Here is a 23260-nt window from a genome sequence, read left to right as displayed (position 1 = left end):
TAACTATTTGCATCTGAAAGCTGACCCCTCTACCCAGGCCCTTATTTGGGAAAAGTCACCAGAGTTGACAGAAGTTGTAGAGTCAGACTACAGAATTCATTTTGAAAAGCTATTTATATTGCTGAGTGAGCCAGGTTAACTTTTGCTGGCAGGGGTCCTGCTTCCTGTTCATCAGTTTTGCCTTTAACCACCACAAGAGCAGAAGTCGGATATCGGTGCAGCTTCTGTTCGTTCATGTATTCCAAGTCTCCATAGATACTCAGCTTCTAGAAGAACCAAACATTGTAGAGTAGAGCATTTAAAACAAAATACAATCACGTAGATCACCAATGACAAGTTTCCTCTTTGTGCACAAAACACGGAAAGTTGGCTGGCTAAGTAAGTATTTAGGGAGTGAAAAAGACAATTATTCTTAAGAGACTTCTAAACCATATTTAAGTTGTGCATCTGTAGACCAGGGGTTCTTAAACTTTTTCCACTTGTGACCCCTTTTCACCCAAGAACTTTTTAAAGGTATATAAAATAGGTATACAAATCAAACATTTACTGATAATAAATCATAAAGAAATTTATACTGTTGCTAAATTTTTCGTGATCCTCACATTCAGTTATGCGACCCCATATGGGGTTGCGAACCACAGCTGAAGAAGCTTTGCTGTAGACATTAGTGGGAAAGTTGATATAAAAAACTTCAACCAGACATTGAAATAATATACTTAGTCCTTGAACACTAAGCCCCAGTGCTTTTTGAAGGGCTGTATATTGCTCCCCTGACCTGGATGTTCCAAGTTAGCCTACTCTCGTCAGATCTTGGAAGCTAAGTAGGGTGGGCCCTGATTAGTACTTGGATGGGAGACCACCAAGAAAGCCCAGGGTTGTGACCCAGAGGAAGGCAATGGCAAACCACTTCTGATTGTCTCTTACCTTGAAAACCCTATCTGGTTGCCATGTTGGCTGTGACTTGACAGCACTTTCTACCACCAAGGTTACCAGGATGCTTGGTCTAAATTTAGTGTGGTAATTTTTGGATTACACAATCAGAATAGAAAGCTAGGTGCCTTCTGCTTTTGAGATGCTGTAGTATTTTATCCACGTTTCCTGGAATGACTGAATCACAGCTTTAAGATGAACGTTGAATGCTTAAATATTGTAACCATAAAACAATACCTAGCATATTTAAAAAAACTCTTAGCAAGCAAAAACTAGTGTATCAGGTGCCTTTCTTCTTTTGTTGTTAGCATCCCCTTCCCTGACATATGGGTTATTTTTTGTTTTTCTGGTATGATAATTCCTAAAATTGTCACAATAGTAACAGACTACATCTCAAATTTGTCCTCAGAAATCATATTAGTTGAGACGGTTAATGATTACTTCAGAACTGAACCTCACAACAAGTGATACCTCCCTGCTCAAACACCAATATGTCTATTCACAATACTGACCTGACACTTATGTGAACTAACAAGAGAATCATTAGATGCACCTCATTGCTGTCAAGAATTACCCTCGTTCCCCTCCAAAAACTATTATGTTTCCAGGCATTAATGAACATAATGCAGCTGGATGCTGGAAGTTCAAAGTTAAAGTTACCTCAGATGGAACATATTGCTCCACAGCAGTAGTAACAGTCACACAACAAATCCAGAGCAACACCAGTATAGAGAGGATAAGTGTAGTAGTTAATATCCAACCAGAATTTCTGGAATGTAAGAAAGAAGGAAACTCAGAGTCAAACTTGAGGCATATTTATTCCCTTTCATACCAATGTCTGAAGCTAGTCCACCCACACAGTCCACCTTGAGACATCTTAGATGCTACCCACAGTGAGCTAGCTCCAAAAAGCAAATAAAACTATTATGTTTGACAGTCAGGACCTAGTTATTTATTGTCCCCCACACTTTTACCTGAAATGAAACACTATTTCATTGTGAATTCTGATGCATTGTGATAGCACCAAAACTGTAAATGGCCCTTATAAATTAACAATTAGAACAAAATCTGATGATATGAGCAGCAAAACTACTTTAGCATTTTTTCTTACTCAAACCAATGTCAATGTCTTCAGCTGAACAACCGTTTTGCTCAAATTAAGCATAGCAATATTACAAGCATACTTTGGGCTTGGAAATGTTTAGCCTCAAGTGGGTGAGTGACTGACAGTTAAAAAAGAAAGTGGGCGGAGCACTACAGTGTATTCTTCTACTCTTGAAGGAAGCCAGACGCAACACAATCAGAAACTAAAGCTTTAACAAGTTTTTTACTCAGCTGCACTTAAAAACAGGTTAGGACAGCCTCACAGTGCTCAGTGATCGAACTACACGTGGTAAAGCATTAGGGAAGAAAGCCATCTCTCCGTTTTAAGTCATTGCTTTGTGTGCTCAAGATACATACATTGAAATACATTTGAAGAAACTGTCACTTTCGTCCTCTTCAAAAAATTCTGAATGTATCTGCGGACCTCTTGGTTGTAGATCTACTGAAAAGTTATAGCACAGTTTCACTGAACTCATCATAAAACCAGAGATGTACATGTATGTTCAAACATCCTAAGAACGCTGGCCAACATCCAATGAAGTCATTATTGTCTACCCAGCTATTTTTCTTCCAGTAGCTCTTTCTGTTGAGCGCCACAAGTTGACAATGCCAAGTTTAAGAAGTGGCTTGTGGTTCAGTGAGAGACGCTGCTGGAGGAAAACAGCAGCACCTCATTTTTTAAAAAAATGTTTGTACAGACACACAGAGCCTTGCTGGGTTGGGGGTTACAAGGACAACTATGTGCATCAGTTGACAAGGTTCAGGTATCAGTCACAAAGGAGGGGAACTGGGACATACAGGAAGTTAAATTGGAGTGGTTTCCATACTCAACTAACCGGCCTATCCAACTGTACTCTGGACAGAACCAGGCTGGCTGGAATCATTATAGAATGTTCTTAATCATGGGTACTTGCTGATGTGCAGGCACACACAAGAAACCCCTGCTTCTGGCAAAAATAATTTTCCATTTGCATACAAAGACTGAGTTTCTGCCAACAAATTATGGTTAGTAGGCAAAGGCAGCCCACCCTCTAGGTGTGCCTGGAGGACTGCCTAGGGCACCAGAGAGACAAAAAGAGGCTTGCCGGTAGCAAGCAACAGCCTCAAGCAGTGCCCCTAGCCCCAGCGCCCCCACCCAGGCCACCCTGCTTGCTTCCCCCTCCCCAACTCTGCCCCCGCAAAGGAGAGAGGAGGAGCAGCTCCAACACGTTGGGCTCTGCTCTCTCTGGCTTTGTTGTGAGCTCAGCGGTTGGCCCAACCTGTCTTTCCCCCCACAAAAGAGAGAGGGGGAGCATGCCAGCTCTGCCACAACCAGGCTCTACTCTCTTTCCCCTCCCTAGAGGCTCAGGGAGTGCCTGGGCTGGCAACGGGCCAAGGGTACCAAAAGTTCTTAAGCTGGTCTCGTTGGGAAGATTTAATTTCCTCAAACAACTTACAAGACTCTTTGATTTGAGTTGATTCTTTTAGATCCATGGCTTCCTGAGGAGGTCCTTGAACATAACGGACTTCTGGCTTTGACTGAAATCACAAGACAACTTCTAAATTAGTGTAAAGTACATACACAATCCTAAAATATACCATAAACAAGTCAACAAACACTAACAAGAGATACATGCATTACACCTAATAATTAATAAATGCCCTGATTTTTTTTTAAATTACACTAGACAGTTCCTTGACTCATAACTGCACTATAAACACACATAAATCCAGATTAATTTAAACTCAGTACAGCAGAACAAGTTAAGAAGTACCTGGAATATTACTATTTTGCCATCATCAGCTTGAAGGTAGAAAGTCCATGAAGAAGTAATGAAGCTGTGGGCTGTTTCCATCATATCACTCCAGAATGATCTTACAAGTGTAAGGGGGAACAGAAGATGGATTCTTGGCATCAAGGACATCAGCTGCAAATAAATAGCCTGCTAGTTTTTAAACTGTTTTTACATTAAACACATTAATCTCAAAAATAGATCTTCACTCTACCATTTGAATTGAAGAATGAGGGTGCAAACAGTGAAATAGTATTCAGTATTTTTAAAAAAGTTTAATACTCACTTGCTCTTGCCTCAGTTCAGCATATGGCAACTGATTCTGACATCCCAGATGGCAAGCATATTGTTCATCAGACTGGGAATATGCCTCAGTACATGCTGCAAAGGAAGATGCATGCTCTCAGTACTAAAGGTCACACTTTCCAGGTCACAAACTGAAGCACACCTGGATATACGATAAGCTAACATGCCAGTCAACATTGCTGCTGTTGGACCCCACTTCCTGACACTCATCACCCCAAAGAAATATTTTATTTATTTATTTACATTGTTTATAGTTCGCCTTTCTCACTTGGACTCAAGACAGGCTACACAGAATGAGTCAATGCAATCGACAGATGGGACATTTAGTAAACAATGTGGATTAGGGTTGTAGAACCAACCAGACATCTAAAAACAGAACTGAAGCAAAGCATATTAATATGACACATTAAATACTGCACCTATCATGTAGTACAGGGGTGGGGAACATCAGGCCCGGGGGCCGTTTAAGGCCTGCGAAATCATTTGGTCTGGCCCTTTGTGGGTCCTGGCAGATCTCTAGCTCAGAAGGATCTAAGACTGGTGATCCACCCCCTCCCACGGACAGGAATAGCCTCTATTCAAGGTGGATGTGAATTTGTTTTGCTGAGAAAAGGAACCTTTTCCCCCCTTGAAGAGTCAGCTATGGAGCTGCTAGGACCGCCCAAGAAACTGTGTTCCCACCCGGGCCATGGAGAAATGTATTCCCTCTCTACTACAAAAGGGCTGGGGGGGGGGGGAAATTGGTGACAATGGGGGAGTTAAAGGGGGCAGGGGCAGAATGCACGGGAGAGGGGGAGAGTTCTTAGCCAGCGTGTCCTCATTTTATCCTTGCAGGCGGCGGTAGCAGGAGCCGGCTGTAGAATCCGGTCCCGACCATGCAGAGCAGGAGCAACTCCGGCATGCAGCTGGATGGCTATGCCCGGCTGGTGCAACAGACCATCCTGTGCCACCAGGTGGGTGAGTGTGCCACTGGTTGGATGCCAGTCTTGGGGCTTGGTCGGCTAATTTTTAAGTTGATAATTTTGTATGGCCTGCGAATGACGTTATAAATATCCAAATGGCCCTTGGCGGGAAAAAAAGGGACCTCAGTGGGGTCTAATGCCAGAGAGTTCTTTTTTTTAAGTTAGAATAAATCTGTTCCTGCTCCTTTAGGTAGACCATTTGCAGTGCTGTGCTCCCCATCAATTAACCATAAAGCTGTGACTGCATCTTCGGTCAAATTTATATCTACTTCTATACATTCTCAAAAAGGTGTTGAACGCCTTACCAGAATCACACTCCAGTTTGGTCCGATTCAAATCAACACCATCATCTACAAACTGGCAAATGGAGAAAAGTCTGCAGCCTCGCTGACATGCATAAAGCTCTTCTTCCTAGTAATTAAACACCAAATAAGACAAACTCACTCTTTTCACAATCCAAGGACTATCAAATATTTCTTGCATCAATGTACCATAGAAGCACACACAATGTACTGTACTTGTCCTTTTATTTAATTACGCTGTTCTAACGAGAACTGGAAGACTGAGTAAGGTTTTTAACTGAGCAGACCGCCAACAGTTTATCAGGTTGGATCTTACCAGCCGTCTGCCGGTGCAAGAGTAAAGCCTTAATTTCTCCCTACACACACCATATCGCTTTTTTCTATGTGGGTCTCATAATCCAAGCATAGCTTTTTCAAGGGTCAAAAGGGCTGCTGAGGGAAGGGCAAGGTAGGTATTGATCCACTTCTCTTAGCAGAAAGCAGGTAAAATCAAACTCATGAGCCCATATGGCTTCATGCTATGTTTCTGTATCCATTAAGCTTTTGCATATATTGAATCACAAATCAATTCAAAATGTCAAAGTTGTGTTATATGGTTTTAAGAATCAGTGCAATCCCATATGCGCATGCAATAACTTCTACCTTCCTACAATACCCACTGGACAGGTAACAGATAAGAACTGTACCCTTACCAGGAGAGAAACCTTTCTTAAAGCTTCTTGCTCCTGTATTACTTACCAACTAAATGGCTGCCATGTACATGTCTCTTCAGCCCTTCTAGTGCACTCAAAACTATCTTTATAGAACAATTATTTTTTTCAACACTGAATGTCAATCACACATCCCAAAACATTATTGGTTCTTTCTCTAACAACACTGCAGTAATAGAGGATCCATACAGCACAGGGAAAGAAATCCAGAAATCAGGTGGCGCAATAGCAAAGAAATAACCAGTGTTTAAGGATACAAATACACAACTGATTAACTCTAACACATATGATGGAAAGAATTTGAAACAGACCTTTACTGTGTATTGAGAGAAGTCCCTGAAGTGGTGCATCACTGTGCAAAGAACTTGGTGCAATCACCAGAACATACTTGAGAATACTGCTATTGAGACAGTAGTCAGCATTTTGCTAGGTAACACGGGTTGTGGATTTAGGAGTGTAATGGGATAGAAGAAGTCCATAACTAAGGTTTTCCCTTCGTTGAGTATGCCCCTACTCTGCAGCAGACACTAAACTAACAGGTTGTTGCGCTCTGCCACAACATACCATGTCACATGCTGCAGAGAAATGTAAGGTGCATGGTGGCAACAGTGACCATGAGGATTAGATCTAATTTCTCTGTGCACGTCTTTGTGTTATATCACTCCCCATATTCACAGTCAAAAGACAATAATGTCTATTTAAAAAAAAAAAACACACACACACAAAAGGCCCGCCCATGATCTTTGAGGCCAGCGGCTGGCAACTGCGTTTACAAGCAGGTTGGGGCGAGGGACTGTCCTTTGGAGCGAGTGCGTTAAGAGGTCCCCTTGTGAAGGTGTAAAAATAGCAGTCTGAAAGGCACAGCTTACTGCGACGGGGACAACCTCCGCGTCTTTCCCCATTACCTTGGGGTAAGTATGCAGCGGGTAGGTGCTCTGGCAGGTCCGCTGGCACGGAGCAGTACTTCCCAGCGCCGGCTCAAAACCCTCGGAAAGAGAAGCCGCCGAAGCAGCAGCAGGCTCGTCGGCAGCCCGAGCCCGCTGGCAACCCAAGGCGAGCAAAAAGAGAATAGAGCTCAGCCCCAAGCGGCCCTGCCGCGTCAGCGCCATCTTGTTTCAATCCGACCAGCCGCGGACTCCGCCGTTTGTTGTTGTGTTCTTTTCTTCTCCCACTTCCTGTTTCCGGGATATACGGGCGGGGGTTAGAGATGTCGCGAGAGTTCGGACCGTCGGCGCCACGAGACCTGACGGGAAATGTAGTTTTTTTTCCCCACCGGAGGGGGCCGCAGTCGCAGGAGTGAGCGGGGACGTATAGCGCGATTTCCCAGGTAAGGGTACTACTGGTTTAACCTCAGAATGTGACGCTGCTAAAGCCCCCCCACACACACACACACCCTATTTGGAGTAAGAAGTTATCCTCTGTCCGTCCGTTTCAGGCAACAGCCTCGCTTCTGAATTCACTGTGTGTGTGTGAAGTGCCGTCAAGTCGCTTCCGACTCATGGCGACCCTATGAATGAAAGTCCTCCAAAAGGTCCTGTCTTTGACAGCCTGGCTCAGGTCTTGCAAACTGAGGGCTGTGGCTTCTTTGATTGAGTCAATCCATCTCTTGTTGGGTCTTCCTCGTTTCCTGCTGCCCTCAACTTTTCCTAGCATGACTGTCTTTTCTGTCTGTCTTTTCTTTCTGAATTCACTATTTTATCTCTATTCCTCCTTTTCTGCAGAAGCCATTCTCTTTCGGTTTGTTTGTCCCACTCGTGAGGTCCTATTTTTCGTACTGGGCATAGCTTCTACCTTTATTAGGCTGAGTTTCAACAGGTGTAGTTGGTTCAGTATTCAGTAAGGCTAGGAACGTCTACGCCTGTTGAATTTTTATCTCAGAGTGGTTAAAGGCGGGGGATTCCGGAGCCCTGGCAGGAAAAGAAGGTGGCAATCTTAACCTTCCCTTCCCCCACAGACTGTTCTTTAATACTTGAACCATCCCTGTTAGGGTCTAGGCGGGTGTAAGTCCACCTGGAAGCAATGTAGTGGATAGCCTTCGTTTCTTCTGAAACAATTAGTTTGCCAGAAATTTTGTTAGACTTTAAGATGCTACTAGACTCTTGGTCTTTTCTACTGCCACAGACAAACACGGCTGCTCATCGTGATCTATCACTACGGAATATTTATTTTTTAATTATTCAAATTTCTATCTTGCCCTCCCCAGCCGAAGCTGAGCTCAGGGCGGTTGACAACAATAAAATTATAAATAAAAACATAATACATACACATTAAAACCATATCCAGTATCATTAAAACGAAAATCAACAGCCTTAGCTATAACGTTAAAACAGAAGATGGAACACAGGAACAAAATCACTGCTGAGTGCTTGGCAGTCAGACAGAACCCCCATAATACAAATGTGTGTCAATCAACAAAAACTGGGGGTGGGGGTAGGGAGGCCAGCAGATGACACCCGCAGCTGTCCTCAGTTATTGGCCTGGTGGAAAAGCTCCACCTTACAGGCCCTGCAGAATTCTTTAAGGCCCCGCAGAGCCCTGATGTTACTGGAGAGGGAGTTCCACCAGGTTCGGCCCTGGCCCTTGTTGATGACAGCCACACACTTCTGGGGAATATTATTGTAACAATAAAGAAGCAACTGCTTCTTACCACTGAGTGGTTGCAGGGGGACCTCAGAAATCTGCACTTGGGGGAAAACTTCCAAATCAGAGGACATATGAACTCTGGTACTTCTCTTTTCAGGAGATTAAATAGAGGTTTCTATCAAGCCCCTCCTGCTTTTCATGGGTTGGGCTGCTAGTGGTCTGGTACCCAATTTCCTTGTATGCCTAATGTATGTATTTTTTAGCTTAAGTTCCACTTTTTTAGTCCAAAGGAGGTTGCAAGCTGGCTCATGAAAAGGATAAAGCTGTCATAACAAACATCATCATAAAAAACTGGTATAAAATTATTTAAAACAAACTATAACAATTACAATACATATTTTTCCCAGGCATACACCCTAATACATGCTTAATTGCCCAGATACCGAGCCCTAAAGCTATCTCTAACCACCACTCCTTTCCTTTTCCTGTCTGTCCTCAAGTTGCCTCGTTAAGGTGTAATCCCAAAATCAAGATCAACCTCAGATGTTTTTCTGAAGAACTGTATTGCAAAGCATATCTTCTTGCACATAGCATTTTTTAAAATTATAATCAATGGCTTCTGCCTGTTTAAGGTTTGCATCATGGATAAGTTTGTCGTACGAAAACCCAGAACTCAAGAATGTCCTAAGAAGAAAGATCCTGGAGAAAAGATTTACAAGCAGGCCACTTTAGAATCACTGAAGGTAGGGAATTGGATATGCTACCAGTGACAGTGACATCGTTATTAAGGATGCCATGTAATGGTTTTGGTTATCTTTTCATTTCAAATAACCCAACAGCAGTTTTGGAGCTATACATAGCATTGCAGGAACTATTTTCAGAGATGTGTAGGCAAAACCCAGCAGGGCAATCAATGCTCCAAAGAGGGGGGGAAAAATCACAGAGGACATTCCTTTCAAAGCGATAAAGACAAAATCCTTAACTAAAAATGCCGCAGAGTGTACTATTATTTATTTATTTTATTACACTTCTACCCTGCTCTCCCCAACCTGAAGGTCGGGCTCAGAGCAGCTATTATGTTTTTCTAGGGCAGTGGGAACTGTATCTTGTACTTTGTAAGTACCATTTATGAGGCATGAGGGGTCCTGCAGTGCTTGCAAAGCTACCAGTGACACTTCAGTAACACACTGCTCTGCTCATGCAGTCTGAGATGCTAAGCGTATCAAAAGAGAGCCCTGGGTCTTAATTTTTCAGAGAATAATGTTCCATTGACAGGAAACGCTAAGTAATCTTTGGGAAGACCAGATTCCTGGCCATTTCAACATTGATTATTTGCCAATTTGTTATTTGGAGTTGGGTCATGGTACTTCTGTGTACCGTCTAGCTTTTCCTCAACTTTTCTTCATTCTTTCCCAAACTTTTTCTGTGATACTTTGAGAAAGATTGCAGCAAAGCCAGGCTCACTCCTGCGCACACAGCAGCCATTTTTCCCCTGCCCTAATCCCCACAGCAGCCACCCTACCCCCCCATGCCATCAGGATTCCCCCCCCCAATTTTTCCATTGGCAGTTGGCAAATCAATATAATAGTATATCAGTACGTTTATTAGCTTTTTAAAAAATACCTTGGAAACATCCCTTCCCATAGAGTGTGTGTGGGAGGGGACACCAAGGGGACTGGGGCAGGAAAACTGTGGGGAAAGCTGCCATCTGGAAGCCCTCTTGCCTCTGCACTGCATTGGCAGCTGCAGCAATATCAGGGCTTCCATAGGGAAATGCTGCCATGGGGGCTACTGTATAAATAGCCTTTGCAGCCCAAGTTTTATGAAACACATACACTACAGTTGGAATATGAGACATCATGCTAGATTTTTGATTTTTTTTTTTTAAAGCTGATTGAGAGGACAAAAGTAGGTTTGGAAACCATCAGTAAAATTTGGTAGAAATAATGGGGGGGATGGGAGCAAAGGAGATAAGATAGGGAGTGATTAGAACATGAGAGCAGGCAAAGAGTGACTGAAGAAAGACAGAAAAGCTACTTCACAAAGGGGAGAAGAGACGATGGAAAAAGAACAGCAGGAAGAGGGAGACAAACCCAGTTCTCCAGATCAGACTCCACTGCTCCAAACCACTGCTCTTAATCACTATACCAGGGGTCGGCAAACTCATTAGTCAACAGAGCCAAATATCAACAGTACAACGATTGAGATTTCTTTTGAGAGCCAAATTTCTTAAATTTAAACTATATAGGTAGGTACACTGTTTATTAACTTAATAAACTTTAATTAAAGTTTTAAGTCTTAATTAAACTATAGGTACACTGAATAAAACTTGATATCATACTTAATAATGATCTTATTTATTCCTCTTTTAGCAATCTCTTGACTACCCACAAAACTTGCAATATTAACATTGCAATATTAAATGCAGGACTTGCTATAAATTACATTGCATTAAAAACTATCTTAGTGGTAAATAATGCAAGAGTAGATTGAAATGTAATATGAGTGAATAGGGTAATTTTTTTAAGCCTTGCAATTTTAGGAAATCCTAGATACCAGAATTTAAAGTTAACAGAACTCCAGCTAGGACTAGATATAGTCCAGCTGCCATCACATATTCGAAACTAAACTCTGCAACATTTACAGAGGTTTTCAGTGTTTTCAGATCTGAATCCACATCTAACACAAACCCTCAATAATATTAACAAATTTTACTTTTTAAACCTTATGTATCAAGCTTTTCCCACTGCAATCATTTGCTTTTTCTTTCTCTCTCTCTCTGCACCTCGCATTTCTCTTCATTCACCTTTAAAAATATTTTTTAAAGGAGAATGAAGAGAAAATGGTGTTAGTGACAAAATCTCAGATGCAATGCATTTGAAGCTGGGGTCACAGCCTAGTTGTGGGTCAGGAGACACCAATTCACAATTACTAAGACACCATCAAGATAAAATCTGCAATAAGGCTGGTGTGGCCAAAACAAATTTCCCATTTTTACAGACCTCCAGAACAAAAAGGAGGAGGTAAATCAAGCAGTCTTGGGAATTACAAAATCTAGTGAACCTATTTAAGTTACCTTTTGGGGGGGGATATGAACGAAAGAGAGCGAATGCAAGAACTAGGTAGATTGGAACTAGAGTCCCAAAACACATTAAAATGAAGCGCTTCTCATCTCCTGTCACTCTTACACGGAGAAAGGCGAAGGGGAAGAGCAGAAAGGTAGTCTAAAAAATGAACGTTACAATTATGGGGTTTGGTTTTAAGAAACCAAGTGAGTTAATTTGACGGTGACAAAAGTTCACGTGGACAGCTGACCCCATTCCTGCCTTTGGCCAGGTACGAGAGGTGGAGGAGAAAGAGGAAAACATGCATGCTGGATTTCCCCCTCCCCCCCAAAAAAAAAGATCCAGCAGGGGAGGAAAAGTGGTTGTGCCAGCAGGAAAGGGGTCTGCACCACTCACCCCCCCTCCCTTTCTGCAGGCCCGCCTCCACCACGAGGCGACTGTCAGGGGAACAAGGCGCCGTTCCCGCCGAGGACGGCCAAAAGCCGCCGCCCACACCCAACCTTTCGCCCACAAAGGGTCATCGGCGATGGAGGGAGCAGATGCTCTGAAAACAGGCCGGCCAGCAACCCGCGAAGAAAGGGCAGCCCTGAAGCCGGGAAGGAGGCGGCTGGCAAGCGACGTCCTGCCGCTGCCGCCTCAAAGGCCGAACTGCCATCTGGGAAGCGGGTGAGCCCACCCGGGGCGGGGCTGGGGAGGGCGATGCGGGATTAGAGAGGGCTGATGTAAGCCTCTCTCTCTCCTTGTATGGGCTCGGGGGCAGGACCTGGGTCATTTGTGGCAGAGCCGCACTCAAGGACCCAAAGAGCCGCATGCGGCTCGCGAGCCGCGATTTGCCGACCACTGCACTATACCATGCTGGTTCCCATGAATTGATCCATGAATTATTGATGATGACAGTCAGTCAAATACAGAAAACCTAATAAACCAAACAGAGGTACAAAATTCTGGATACAAAATTCTGGATGCCTGAGTTACCCTGGGCCTTGGGAAGCTGAGCAAGGGAGACGGTAGCCACATAACTTTACAAACAAAGTATTATGTGTATGCGTTCTTCTGAATAAGAGGGTGAGGGTGCAGAGGGAATCTATCTGGGGGCCTGTGGTGGCTCTTAACAGCCCTGGATACATGGTTGAGGATCGTTAGATAAATAGTTATGCTGAATCTTGTCTTGAAGACCATTACATAGACCTTGAGAGAAAGCAGGGAAGGGAATGGAGAAAATAATGTAAGCAGAGGATGGAAAACAGAGGAGAGGTCACCTGGAAGGACAACAGCATACATGGCTGGTGTCAACAGTCAGCAAGGTGGTGCTGTTGTCAGGGCCCAGGGACTGCCTCAGTTGCCACTACCAACACTGGCCACCGGGGTAGGAAGGCTAGCCATCCTGCTCTGACCTCCTTAGCCAAAGGGGAGAGGCCAATGTGGGGAAGAGGAGTGGCTAGAGGAGGAAGGAGTGGTACCATGTTGGGGGGGGGGGGCGCTTGGTTATCACCCAGGGTCCATAAACACCTAAAGCCAGCCTGATTGCATAGCTTAGTAATGAAGAGAGCAGCAGTAGATAAAAGGTGGCGCTTATAACACACAGAGTCAGGAGGATATGTACATCCTGGAGTTATAAGCAAATAGGATGCTGAAACAAAGTGTGGATGAGAATCAGTAAGGGCTGTAGTTCGAAAACGACGTCGATGACACATGCTGGGTGTTCTAGGCTGAGGTGAATAACTGCTGATGAACTGGGATACATTGCATAGCACAAATCTGATGAAAAATAAGAGCTAAATTTGGAAGGAGGGGTTGACATGTGTATGAGGTGTTCTCGAGCTTTTTTTTTTTTTTTTAAAAAACACCTGCTCAAGCACTTAACTTCAGAATAGTAAGTGGATTGAAAGTGGCAGCATAATGAGTTTATTTTGCTTTCTGGATTTCTGTGTCTTGTTTTACATGAGGGACTAGCTGTAAAGTGCGCATTCCTCTGTTTGGTTGATCAGGTTTTCTGTATTTGACTGGCTGTCATCATCAATAATTCATGGGTCAATTCATAGGAGCCAGCATGGTGTAGTGGTTAAGAATGGGGGTTTGGAGCCGTGGACTCTGATCTGGAGAACTGGGTTTGATTCCCCACTCCTCCACATGAGTGGTGGAGGCTAATCTGGTGAACTGGATTTATTTTCCCACTCCTAGACATGAAGCCAGCTGGATGACCTTGGGCAAGTCACATTCTCTCAGCTCCACCTACCTCACAGGGTGTCTGTTGTGGGGAGGGGAAGGGAAGGTGATTGTAAGCCGGTTTGAGTCTCCCTTAAATGGTAGAGTAAGTCGGCATATAAAAACCAACTCTTTTTCTTCTTCTCCTTCTAACTGCTATATTAGCTGACACAAAGCAGAATACCTTTATTTGTAATAAGCATGCGTGTCTATGTCTCCTAATGATGATTTTCCATTCTAGAGAGTTGTGGTTGTAGAAGATATAAAAAGATGGAAATCTATGCTAGAGCTTCCAGTTCAAACTAAAGAGAATCTAATTGTTGCCTTAGAAGAACTAAGGAAGAAAATTCCCTCCAAAGAAGTACTCCGTTCAACAAAAATAGGTAATCATTTTGTTGGATGCATATATTGCTATTGGTGGGAGATATTGACATTCATCAGATGTTCTACCTTAGAAACACCATTTAACCAATTTTTAAAAAAAATATTGTGGTTTTTAACCTGACTGGCACAGCGGAAGACCTTTTTTATGTAACCATTAAAAGTATTATGTACCTTTCCCACTCTCTGCCCTTGTTCTGCCCTTTGTTAGTTAGATTTGAGGGAAAAAGGGAACTTTCCCTGTGCTGGCCAATTTAAATTGCTGGATTTTTTAAAAGTGACTAATGAAGATCAGTAACCTTTTTGAAAAATCTAAGGGTGATTCTGTAACAATAGCTATATTGGAGGTAGCAGACAAAGCCTAAAACCATCCTAAACAATCAAGTGGCCTAAATAATAATGAAAACCAATTACCTTGTGATAAGTGTTTTGTCTGAATATGCTGTGAACGCAATATGAGTGTAGTCCTGAGCTGGGCAAATCATGATTCAGTAATTGTTTGTCCCCATGGGAGGTACAGCAAAAGGTGATGAAGAGTCCATTCTAATCATTACACTGGCTCTCAACTTGAAGATGTCCTCCACATGCTGACCTGAGCCTCTCTTCCTGGGAAAAAAATTAACAGGCCAGAGCATGTATAGCATTCAGATGCATACGTTGGCATTTGGGGATAGTAGATAATGGGTGTAGACTGGAAGATAGAGCCTTTCCTGATTGCTTTCTCTCAGCTTTTGGGAATTGGAAGTATGCGTGTGTGTGCGCTGTCAAGTCACAGCTGACTTATGGCGACCCAGTAGGGTTTTCAAGGCAAGAGACGTTCAGAGGTGGTTTGCCATTGCCTGCCTCTGCGTGGACTGAGAGAGTTCTGAGAGCACTGACTGGCCCAAGTTCACCCAGCAGGCTTCATATGGAGGAGTGGGGAATCGAACCCAGTCATCCAGATTAGAGTCTGCCACTCTTAACCACTACACCACACTGGCTGTCTTAGTCAGAAGTATACTCCCTCTCAATATGGAGGTTGCACAGCTAGACCTAGGCTTCTCCTTCATTTTGACAAATAATCACTTGGATCCACCGGAATATTTCTGCAGATGGAAGGATTTCTATCTGTGAATTGTGGCATTCTAGCCTCCTCCCTTCAGCTGTAGCCCAAAACACCCCCTGCATTTTGGACTGCAACAGGAGGAGGGAGGTCATGCTCCGTGGATCCAGACCTACATCTTTGCCCCACTTAAGAACTAGCAGTGTTGGCTCTGCTTAGAACAAGAGGCCGTGGAAACACTGCTGATTGCACAGCACTCGCCACATCAGTCCTCTGGATTGTTTGTATTAAATGGCAACTAAATACTGGCAGAGATGTACAGACAAAGTGGTTGGCGAGAACAGTGGGCTGTCTTCTGGTAGCTATATGTCTGAATGTTATCCTTAGTATCTTTTTATGTTATAGCTGTATCAAAGTCTGTGTGATATATCCTTGGTTATGGGCCATGCAGAGGCTGTTTCTTTAATCACATGGCTTACCTGTCATTGTCACGTACCGATAAATACTAACAGTTGGTGTTTCTTTCACTTTCTGCAAGGTCATACGGTGAACAAAATGCGTAAGCATCCGGACCAGGATGTGGCCACTCTTGCAAAAGCTGTGTATACGGAGTGGCGAACGTTCATCAAAGACCACTCAAACAAACCCTCAATAGAAGTGAGAAGTGATCCTAAAACAGAGAGCCTTCGAAAGAACGCGTGGAAGCTGCTTGCTGAAGCTCTAGAGGTGGAGGTAATGTTTTGTTATACGTTCGAACATAGCTTTATACCAAATTTTTCCTCCTCCCCAAAATGGATTTAAAAATACAAATTGTTAACGTCAGGTAAAGATAGCTATAATTAAACTGTGTTCACAATGGGCTCTTCTCAGCAAATGTGAGCCAGGCTAGACAATTTGTGGTGCATTCAAGTGAAGTACCGGTTCAATGTCAGTCTTGCCCTCTTGTCCTCTACCTCCCATCTTTTGGCAGGCTGTTTGCCTTAAAAAAAAAAAAGTTGGCTTATTTAAACAAACAAAAAAGCCCCAAAAATTTATTTCTCTTTTTAAGTTGCAAAACCAATCTGGGGGTTATGTCTGTATGAACTGGTAATGTCACAAGCAGCATCCGGTTGGCACCACCCATAGCCAGCTTTTCCTCATTAAAACTGGAGCACAAGGAAAAGCTGCTGAACAAGTTTGTCAACGTTCTCCCCAGCGGAGAGAAGGATGTGCGAGTTGAATGCTGCGATCGTGTTTCCAGAGCAGCTTCACTGTTCTAAAAATGCTGTGACCGGCTCTACCCTTTCAGCCCCTGAGAAAGGAAGACTGTAATGACATGTCTAAATAGATAAATCTAAAAAACCCTAAAAATGCTTTACAAGCATGGGCATTTATTTTGTTGTAAGTCAGCCAAAGTTGCTTTGTGATATGGTAGTTGAGGGAGGGAGTGAAGGGGGAGAGTTTATTTGTAAAGTCAACTTCTTCCCCAGAGGTGCTTTAAGAGAGCATGCGGTTACAGTGATGAAGGAGAGCTGCATCTGCTCCATTTGCTATTCAGCTGTTAAAGGCACAAGAGCTTTGCTACCAGAAACAATGTTGGCAATGCAGCTAGGCTTTATGCATTTTGAGTCAGCAGCCAGAACACTGAAGTGGGAAAGACAAGTGAGAGTAGACAGATGCCAGTGATGTTGCAAAGAGGAGGAAAGACGCCTGGAGTCTACTAGTAAAAATGGCTACTAGTCATGACGCATACCTATTCTCTCCAGGATCAGAGGAGCATGCCGAATATATTAGGTGCTGTGGAACACAGGCAGGACAGTGCTGCTGCAGTTGTCTTGTTTGTGGACTTCCTAGAAGCACCTGGTTGGCCACTGTGTGAACAGACTGCTGGACTTGATGGACCTTGGTCTGATCCAGCATGGCTTTTCTTATGTTCTTATGAGTCGTGGAGGTGGGTAAGATAGGGATGTGTGGCAGTGACAGAAAGAACTGACAGTTGTATATCAAAATTCAGGGGAAAGTTACCCTGAAGTTGCATCTTTGGTCTTATAGTATGGACAAACCTTTCTGCTGATGGTTACACACATGCAGTCAAGTCCTATGCTGGAAAACATTATTAGGAAGCTTCTACATAATTTTCCCACACAATTATTAATTTTGTTTCTAGGAAGGCAGGTGGGTACCCGAGGTTGGGTAAAAGGAAAATATATATACCGTATATACTCGAGTATAAGCCGAGTTTTTCAGCACATTTTTTATGCTGAAAAAGCCCCCCTCGGCTTATACTCGAGTGAGGGTCCCACTGTCCTGGGTCGGCGGCCGCCCCCCCCCTGTTCCGGCTGCACTTACCGGGCAGCAGCTCCACGGGAGGCCCGGACGTGGCGGCTGGGGGCAGGGGTGGCAGAAGGACAACGCCGCTGCCCGGCAAGGCGGGGCGCCTCCCTGCAACGCCCGCGGAGACACGGACACCCTGGGAAGAGAGGCGCCCCCCCCAGGGACCCGGCGGGACCGCGGAGACTCTGTGCCGTGGGAGGGGCGGGGTCGCCAGGAGCCGCCCAACGCCGGAGCCGCCGCCGCCGCCCGGAGCATGTGGGGGCGAGACAGCGCCGGCGGGGGGCCGATGGGCGGGAGGCAGGGCGGGGCCGTCAAGCCAGGGAGCCCTGTGCCACCGTGACAATGGCTCTGGGCCAGGGCTCCGTTGCTGCTAGAGGCCCCAGCGCCGCCCAGCGGACGGGTGGGCGAGCATGGGCGGGGGCGCGCCCCGTGGCCGCCACAGACGGGGGAAGGAGGGAGAGGGTGGAGCGAGCCAGGGAGGACCTTTAAGGGCTTGGGAGGAGGGGCCACGGGGCGGATGGGGAAATAAAGGCGGGAAAGAGTGGAGGCCAGGGAGGAGAGCAGCAGCACTGACAGCAGCAGCCCAAACCCTGTGCGGTGACAAGACGGCAAGATGGCTGCTACCGACGGGGAAGACAGTTCAGACTCCCCGTTGGATTGCTCTGAGGCCGAGGAAGCTCTCCTCGACCTGCCCCAAGTACGGCGTGAGGGGCTAGGGTTGCCAGCCGCCAAGGCCACGCCATACACCCAGTACTTAGTCTGCTATATTTTATTTTTTATTTTCTTATTAACCCCTATCTGGACCCAGTGTTGACTATGCTTGCATAGAGCAGCCTGTGTTAGAGCTCATAATATACACACTGCGTTGTGTACGCACTGTGTTATTGCATGTGTTGCGTTAGCACTTCTTTTTCAAAGTCTTTTTTTTTATCCTGTTACAAATGGATCCCAATACTTCTAATCCTGGACCAAAACAAAAACGCAGGTCATACGAAGCTGGTTTCAAACTTAAGGTTGTGTCAAGAGCAGAAGAAAGAATTTTTATGTTGAAATTTACCAGTAGCTGCTGCATTTCCCACCCTAGGCTTATACTCGAGTCAATAAATTTTCCCAGTTTTTTGTGGTAAAATTAGGTGCCTCGGCTTATATTCGGGTTGACTTATACTCGAGTATGTGTGTGTGTGTGTGTTTGTGTATAAATACTGTAAATATAATTTATTGGAAGCGCTATATAAAGATTAAAAATATTTTATAATCATTAAAATAGCACAATGGCATTTTCTAAGGTTGACATCTGTAACCACAACCAAATGCGTTTCGGCCTAATGGGCCTTCATCAGTGGTTAATTAAAACCCATGACTGCTCTACTAGGTTGATACCTGCACACATAGTATATGAGAGACATATACTAAATAGTATTACAACTAAAACCAATCTGACCAGATGTTTGAGTAATTGGCAATAGATTTTACAACCTATACACATGCCTGGTTGGGTTTGAACTGTTTGTATATGTATTTATTTATTTCTGTAAATGTGTGCAGGCTTAACATGGGTTTTAATTAACCACTGATGAAGGCCCATTAGGCCAAAACGCGTTTGGTTGTGGTTACAGATGTCAACCTTAGGAAATGCCATTGTGCTATTTTAATGTTTTTCCAATAAATTATATTTACAGTATTTATACACAACCTCGGGTACCCAGCTTCTGTTTTTAGGTTGGGTCTTATTCCCCTTTTTTCTTCCTCTAGGAAGGCAGGTACAGAAATGCTCATGCACAAGGGGTGCAGATTTAATAACCTAGCATTGGTTGTGTGTGTGTTAAGTGCCGTCAGGTCGCTTCCGACTCATGGCGACCCTATGAATCAATGTCCTCCAAAATATCCTATCTTTGACAGCCTTGCTCAGATCTTGCAAATTGAGGGCTGTGGCTTCCTTTATTGAGTCAATCCATCTCTTGTTGGGTCTTCCTCTTTTCCTGCTGCCCTCAACTTTTCCTAGCATGACTGTCTTTTCTAGTGACTCTTGTCTTCTCACAGCAATGGTTAGTGGGTGCCTTATCAATCAAGCTGATGAAGGGGTAGGTTAGCAGAAGGCTCAGTGCCCACGGATGCTCTGAGGAACAGTGGAGGGGAACAACCTGAAATTCACTTTGTAGGGTCCATCTGTAAGTCAAATGTATGTATCTGCCATTTTTAGAACACACAGAAAGGAAACCTGCAAATACAGAATTATTGCCAGTATTTTCATGTACTAAATCTATACTAAAACCTTTTAGATTATCTGTAGTTCAGGTACATTTTGTTTCTGTAATTCAGTGTTTGGAAATCCAAGCTTACTATGAAAAACAATGAAAAGGGTCAAAAGCATCAAAAGTGGTGGTAAATATCAGATCCCTGTGGTATCCTTAAGTAATGAACACAACAAGAATTTACTCTAAGTCTTAATAATCAGTTTGCCTGCTATATTAAATTCCATAATTTAATGTGTTTGTTAATTATCTTTTAAATGGCATCAAGGCACTCAAGAATTGCAACGCAAAGTTCAGAAGTAATATGTTCACAATCCATGTCAACACTGGTCAGAAAGCTGTGAATTTTTGTTAAGGAGCTGATTGTAGTTCTGAACTTAGCATGGCCCAGCTTCACTTATTAGACAGCTCCTGAGTTTGACATATCAATTGGGGCACATTTAAACAAATGCTCAATGTTGCAGGTCCATGATAATGGATCTAAGCCATTTCAACTGGTGGACCCAAATATCCGTATATGTTCTTCAGTACACACTCAAAAGGTCCTTCCTGCTTTGAATGAAGGCCTGGATGCAAACATCTAAGTTTAGCTTTAGCACTGCCTTAAACAATTGCCTGTGCTGCCCCTCCCCTGACTTTTCATCCATTGCCTTTGCAGCAGATGAATGTAAGCAGACCATCTTTTTCACATCTGGACATGCACTTATAGGCACAGGAAGCCTAGTGGCAGGAGTGGTATTCTGATTAGAGCGCCATACTAGGATCTCGGAATTCTGAGTTAAAATCCCCACTTTGCCATGAAACGTGCTGGGTGACCTTGGGCCAGTCATTCTCTCAGCCTTACAGGGTTGTGAGGACAAAATGGGGAACCCCATATGCTGCCCTGAGTTCCTTAGAGGAAGGATGGGATCAAAATGTAGTACGTAGATGGGAGGAATAATGCCCCCCCCCCCGCACTGCTCTCTGTTTCCTATTGCACCTCCGTAATTACAAGGCCAGTTCTGAAGAGGTCTACTTTGAGTGATCTGCCAACCAGCCTCTTGCTGCAGATGAAAAGAAAAGTAGAAGGAGTGGTGAGGACACCTTGACTGGTCTTCATGGGATCATGCAGTAGCTGGGTTTGTGTAAAGTTAGCCTGTGTCCCAAGTTTGAGAAGGTAGCAGGTTGTCTGTTGTGAACGATGAGTGCACATAACATCAGCTCTAAATTGTTTTTTTGAAAAAGGAAGAAAGCTCTAACAAGGTAGGACTAAAGGTGTTCCAGGATGACAGCTTTTGCATCTTTTTAACAAGGTCCTGGTTTTCATCTAAGGGCAACTGTAAGGGTATCGAGGCAGGTTGTGTCATGAAGTATAGGCAAATCATTTGCAGCATTTCCAGGTATAGATTAGATGAAAATCAGCGAGTCTGAGATTCTAAATATGCAACCTTGTCATTGCCATGCTGGGAAACATTCTCAGGGCAATCCTAAACAGAGTAACACCATTTTAATTCCATTTACTTCAATGGAGTTAGAAGGATGTAAGGCTGCTTAGGATTTGTGCCATGTCTTTTAAATTTCTGCCCACCACCCAAGTTGTGGTGAGCTACAGGGAACCCTACCAGAAGAATGTAGCCACCCTTGATCACTCCAGTCTGGCCAAGCTCCAAATAGAGAGCAAGAGTAGTGATAGCCTTCTGCTGAAATTGCTCAGATTTGGCCCCCAGTAACATTAGACCCAATCAGTGTAATGGCTGGCCAAGCAGAAGAACATCCTCATCCAAAGGGAACTCAAAGGGTGAATGGAATACCAGCCGTCTTATTTTTGGAATATTTCCCAGAAGAGCTGTTGCTCCTGAAATAGAGAAAGGACTATATGCATTTTCATGAACCATCAGAGACGAATAAGGAGTAATTTTAGTAAAGGAAGAGGCAGAATGATGTAACCGGCTTAGGGAAAGTTCAAAAGACTCTGTTTAGTGATCTTTGGACTAAGTGATCTAAGTCCACAATCCTGCAAAGGTAACATTATAGAGTGCAAGAAGGGTCAGTGACTTCAATGGATACTTGTAGCATAATTCCTGCATAAGTTACAAGTATGATTAGAAAATGGTTATAAACCACACAGGAGGGGAAACAAGCACTAGGATATTTGAGCGTTGTGAATTCTCCCCAGCTACAGAATTCCTTGGCACTAATGACCAGAAAGAGAAATAATCACTTTTCTTGGTGGGCAGAAGTTGCCTTTTCATTTATTTCTATATAATTTATTTAGATGTCTCAGCTGTGCCAAATTACATGGCTTGGCACATGTTGAAGCAATAACTTAATAATTAACATTTAGCAAATCCCTTTCTGTTTTCTTAATTACACCTCCTTACACTTGCTCACGGAGTCTACATTTCCCTTTACAGCCCCGCCAGTCAGTCCTGCCAAGTATTTAGAGCATCTAGGATTTGGTTTTGGAGTTGAGTTTGAAATGTTATCAAAAGTGTCTTGTATCCGAGAGTGTTACTGGAGGCAGTGCTACATCGTTTGTAATTGCACTTGAAGCTGATACCCCAGGTTGGCTGCAGATTAGTTTCCTGTTGGGCTGGCAAAAAGTGACTGGCCACACTGCCTTGTTCCTTAATTGCCAGAGTGAAATTAAATTGCTCTTCCTGTTTTACTTGTGATGTGAAGTGGATTTCCTTGAATTTGAGCTGATTAAGAAACCAGCCTCCCAATTTCAAACAGTCTCCTTATTAAACGCTCGGATCTTATTTCTTAACTTTCTGTTTTCAGATTGGTCACCTGCTGGTGGAAAATATTGAGCGAGAAGCTTTTCATCTCTCTTCCCGTCTCATTAACGGGCCCTACCGCAGGACTGTGCGAGCCCTGGTGTTTGCTTTAAAGCACGAGCCTGAAACTCGAGCACAAGTCCAGAGTGGAGTGTTGTCACCGAACGCATTTGTACATAGCCACAAGAAGTGACTCAAGCTCCTGGTACAGATTTGGGGGTTGGCATGACGGCATCGTGTAAAGAAATATGGAGCCTCTTCTGCCTTTCAGAGGAACAGGAGAACATGAACAACGCAATCACTCAGTAATATTAGAGGAACAGGAATACTTCAGGAAGTCCATGGGACACCCACATTTTCATTTGATAGAAAGGGTGTTTTGCAATTCAGAGAGCAACCTGGATTGGGGAAGCTGGTCTTTACTTTATGGTCAATGACTTCAGCTGGAAATGGACCTGGCCTTACTGATAAACTCGGCTCCTCTTGCCTATGGCTGAACACCTACACGGGCTTTGTCTCATGGATCAGCAGGATGCTTAGAAAAAACTGCAGGCTTCTGGGGTGAAGGTTAGCC

The 23260-nt window shown here is 43.9% G+C and overlaps 2 protein-coding genes across 2 annotated transcripts; one reads left to right on the top strand and one right to left on the bottom strand.

Annotated features, from left to right (window-relative positions):
• Positions 1–73: 73 nt before the first annotated feature.
• Positions 74–7195, bottom strand: TMEM59 (transmembrane protein 59). Its single transcript, XM_056844472.1, has 8 exons — positions 6992–7195; positions 5380–5485; positions 4093–4187; positions 3789–3941; positions 3471–3552; positions 2392–2476; positions 1591–1699; positions 74–266 (listed from the first exon to the last, which is right to left on the bottom strand). Exons 1-8 carry the CDS (start codon positions 7193–7195, stop codon positions 114–116), a joined length of 987 nt encoding a protein of 328 aa, XP_056700450.1. The 3' UTR covers positions 74–113.
• A 208-nt stretch (positions 7196–7403) lies between these two features.
• On the top strand, positions 7404–22879 carry TCEANC2 (transcription elongation factor A N-terminal and central domain containing 2). Its single transcript, XM_056844642.1, has 5 exons — positions 7404–7413; positions 9302–9412; positions 14181–14322; positions 15901–16094; positions 22691–22879. The coding sequence occupies exons 2-5, from the start codon at positions 9311–9313 to the stop codon at positions 22877–22879; spliced, it is 627 nt and encodes a 208-aa protein (XP_056700620.1). The 5' UTR covers positions 7404–7413; positions 9302–9310.
• The last annotated feature ends 381 nt before the right edge of the window (positions 22880–23260 follow it).

Source organism: Euleptes europaea, chromosome 2 (genome assembly GCF_029931775.1).
Source record: "Euleptes europaea isolate rEulEur1 chromosome 2, rEulEur1.hap1, whole genome shotgun sequence".
NCBI lineage: Eukaryota > Metazoa > Chordata > Lepidosauria > Squamata > Sphaerodactylidae > Euleptes > Euleptes europaea.
This window is presented reverse-complemented; position numbering and strand designations above follow the sequence as displayed.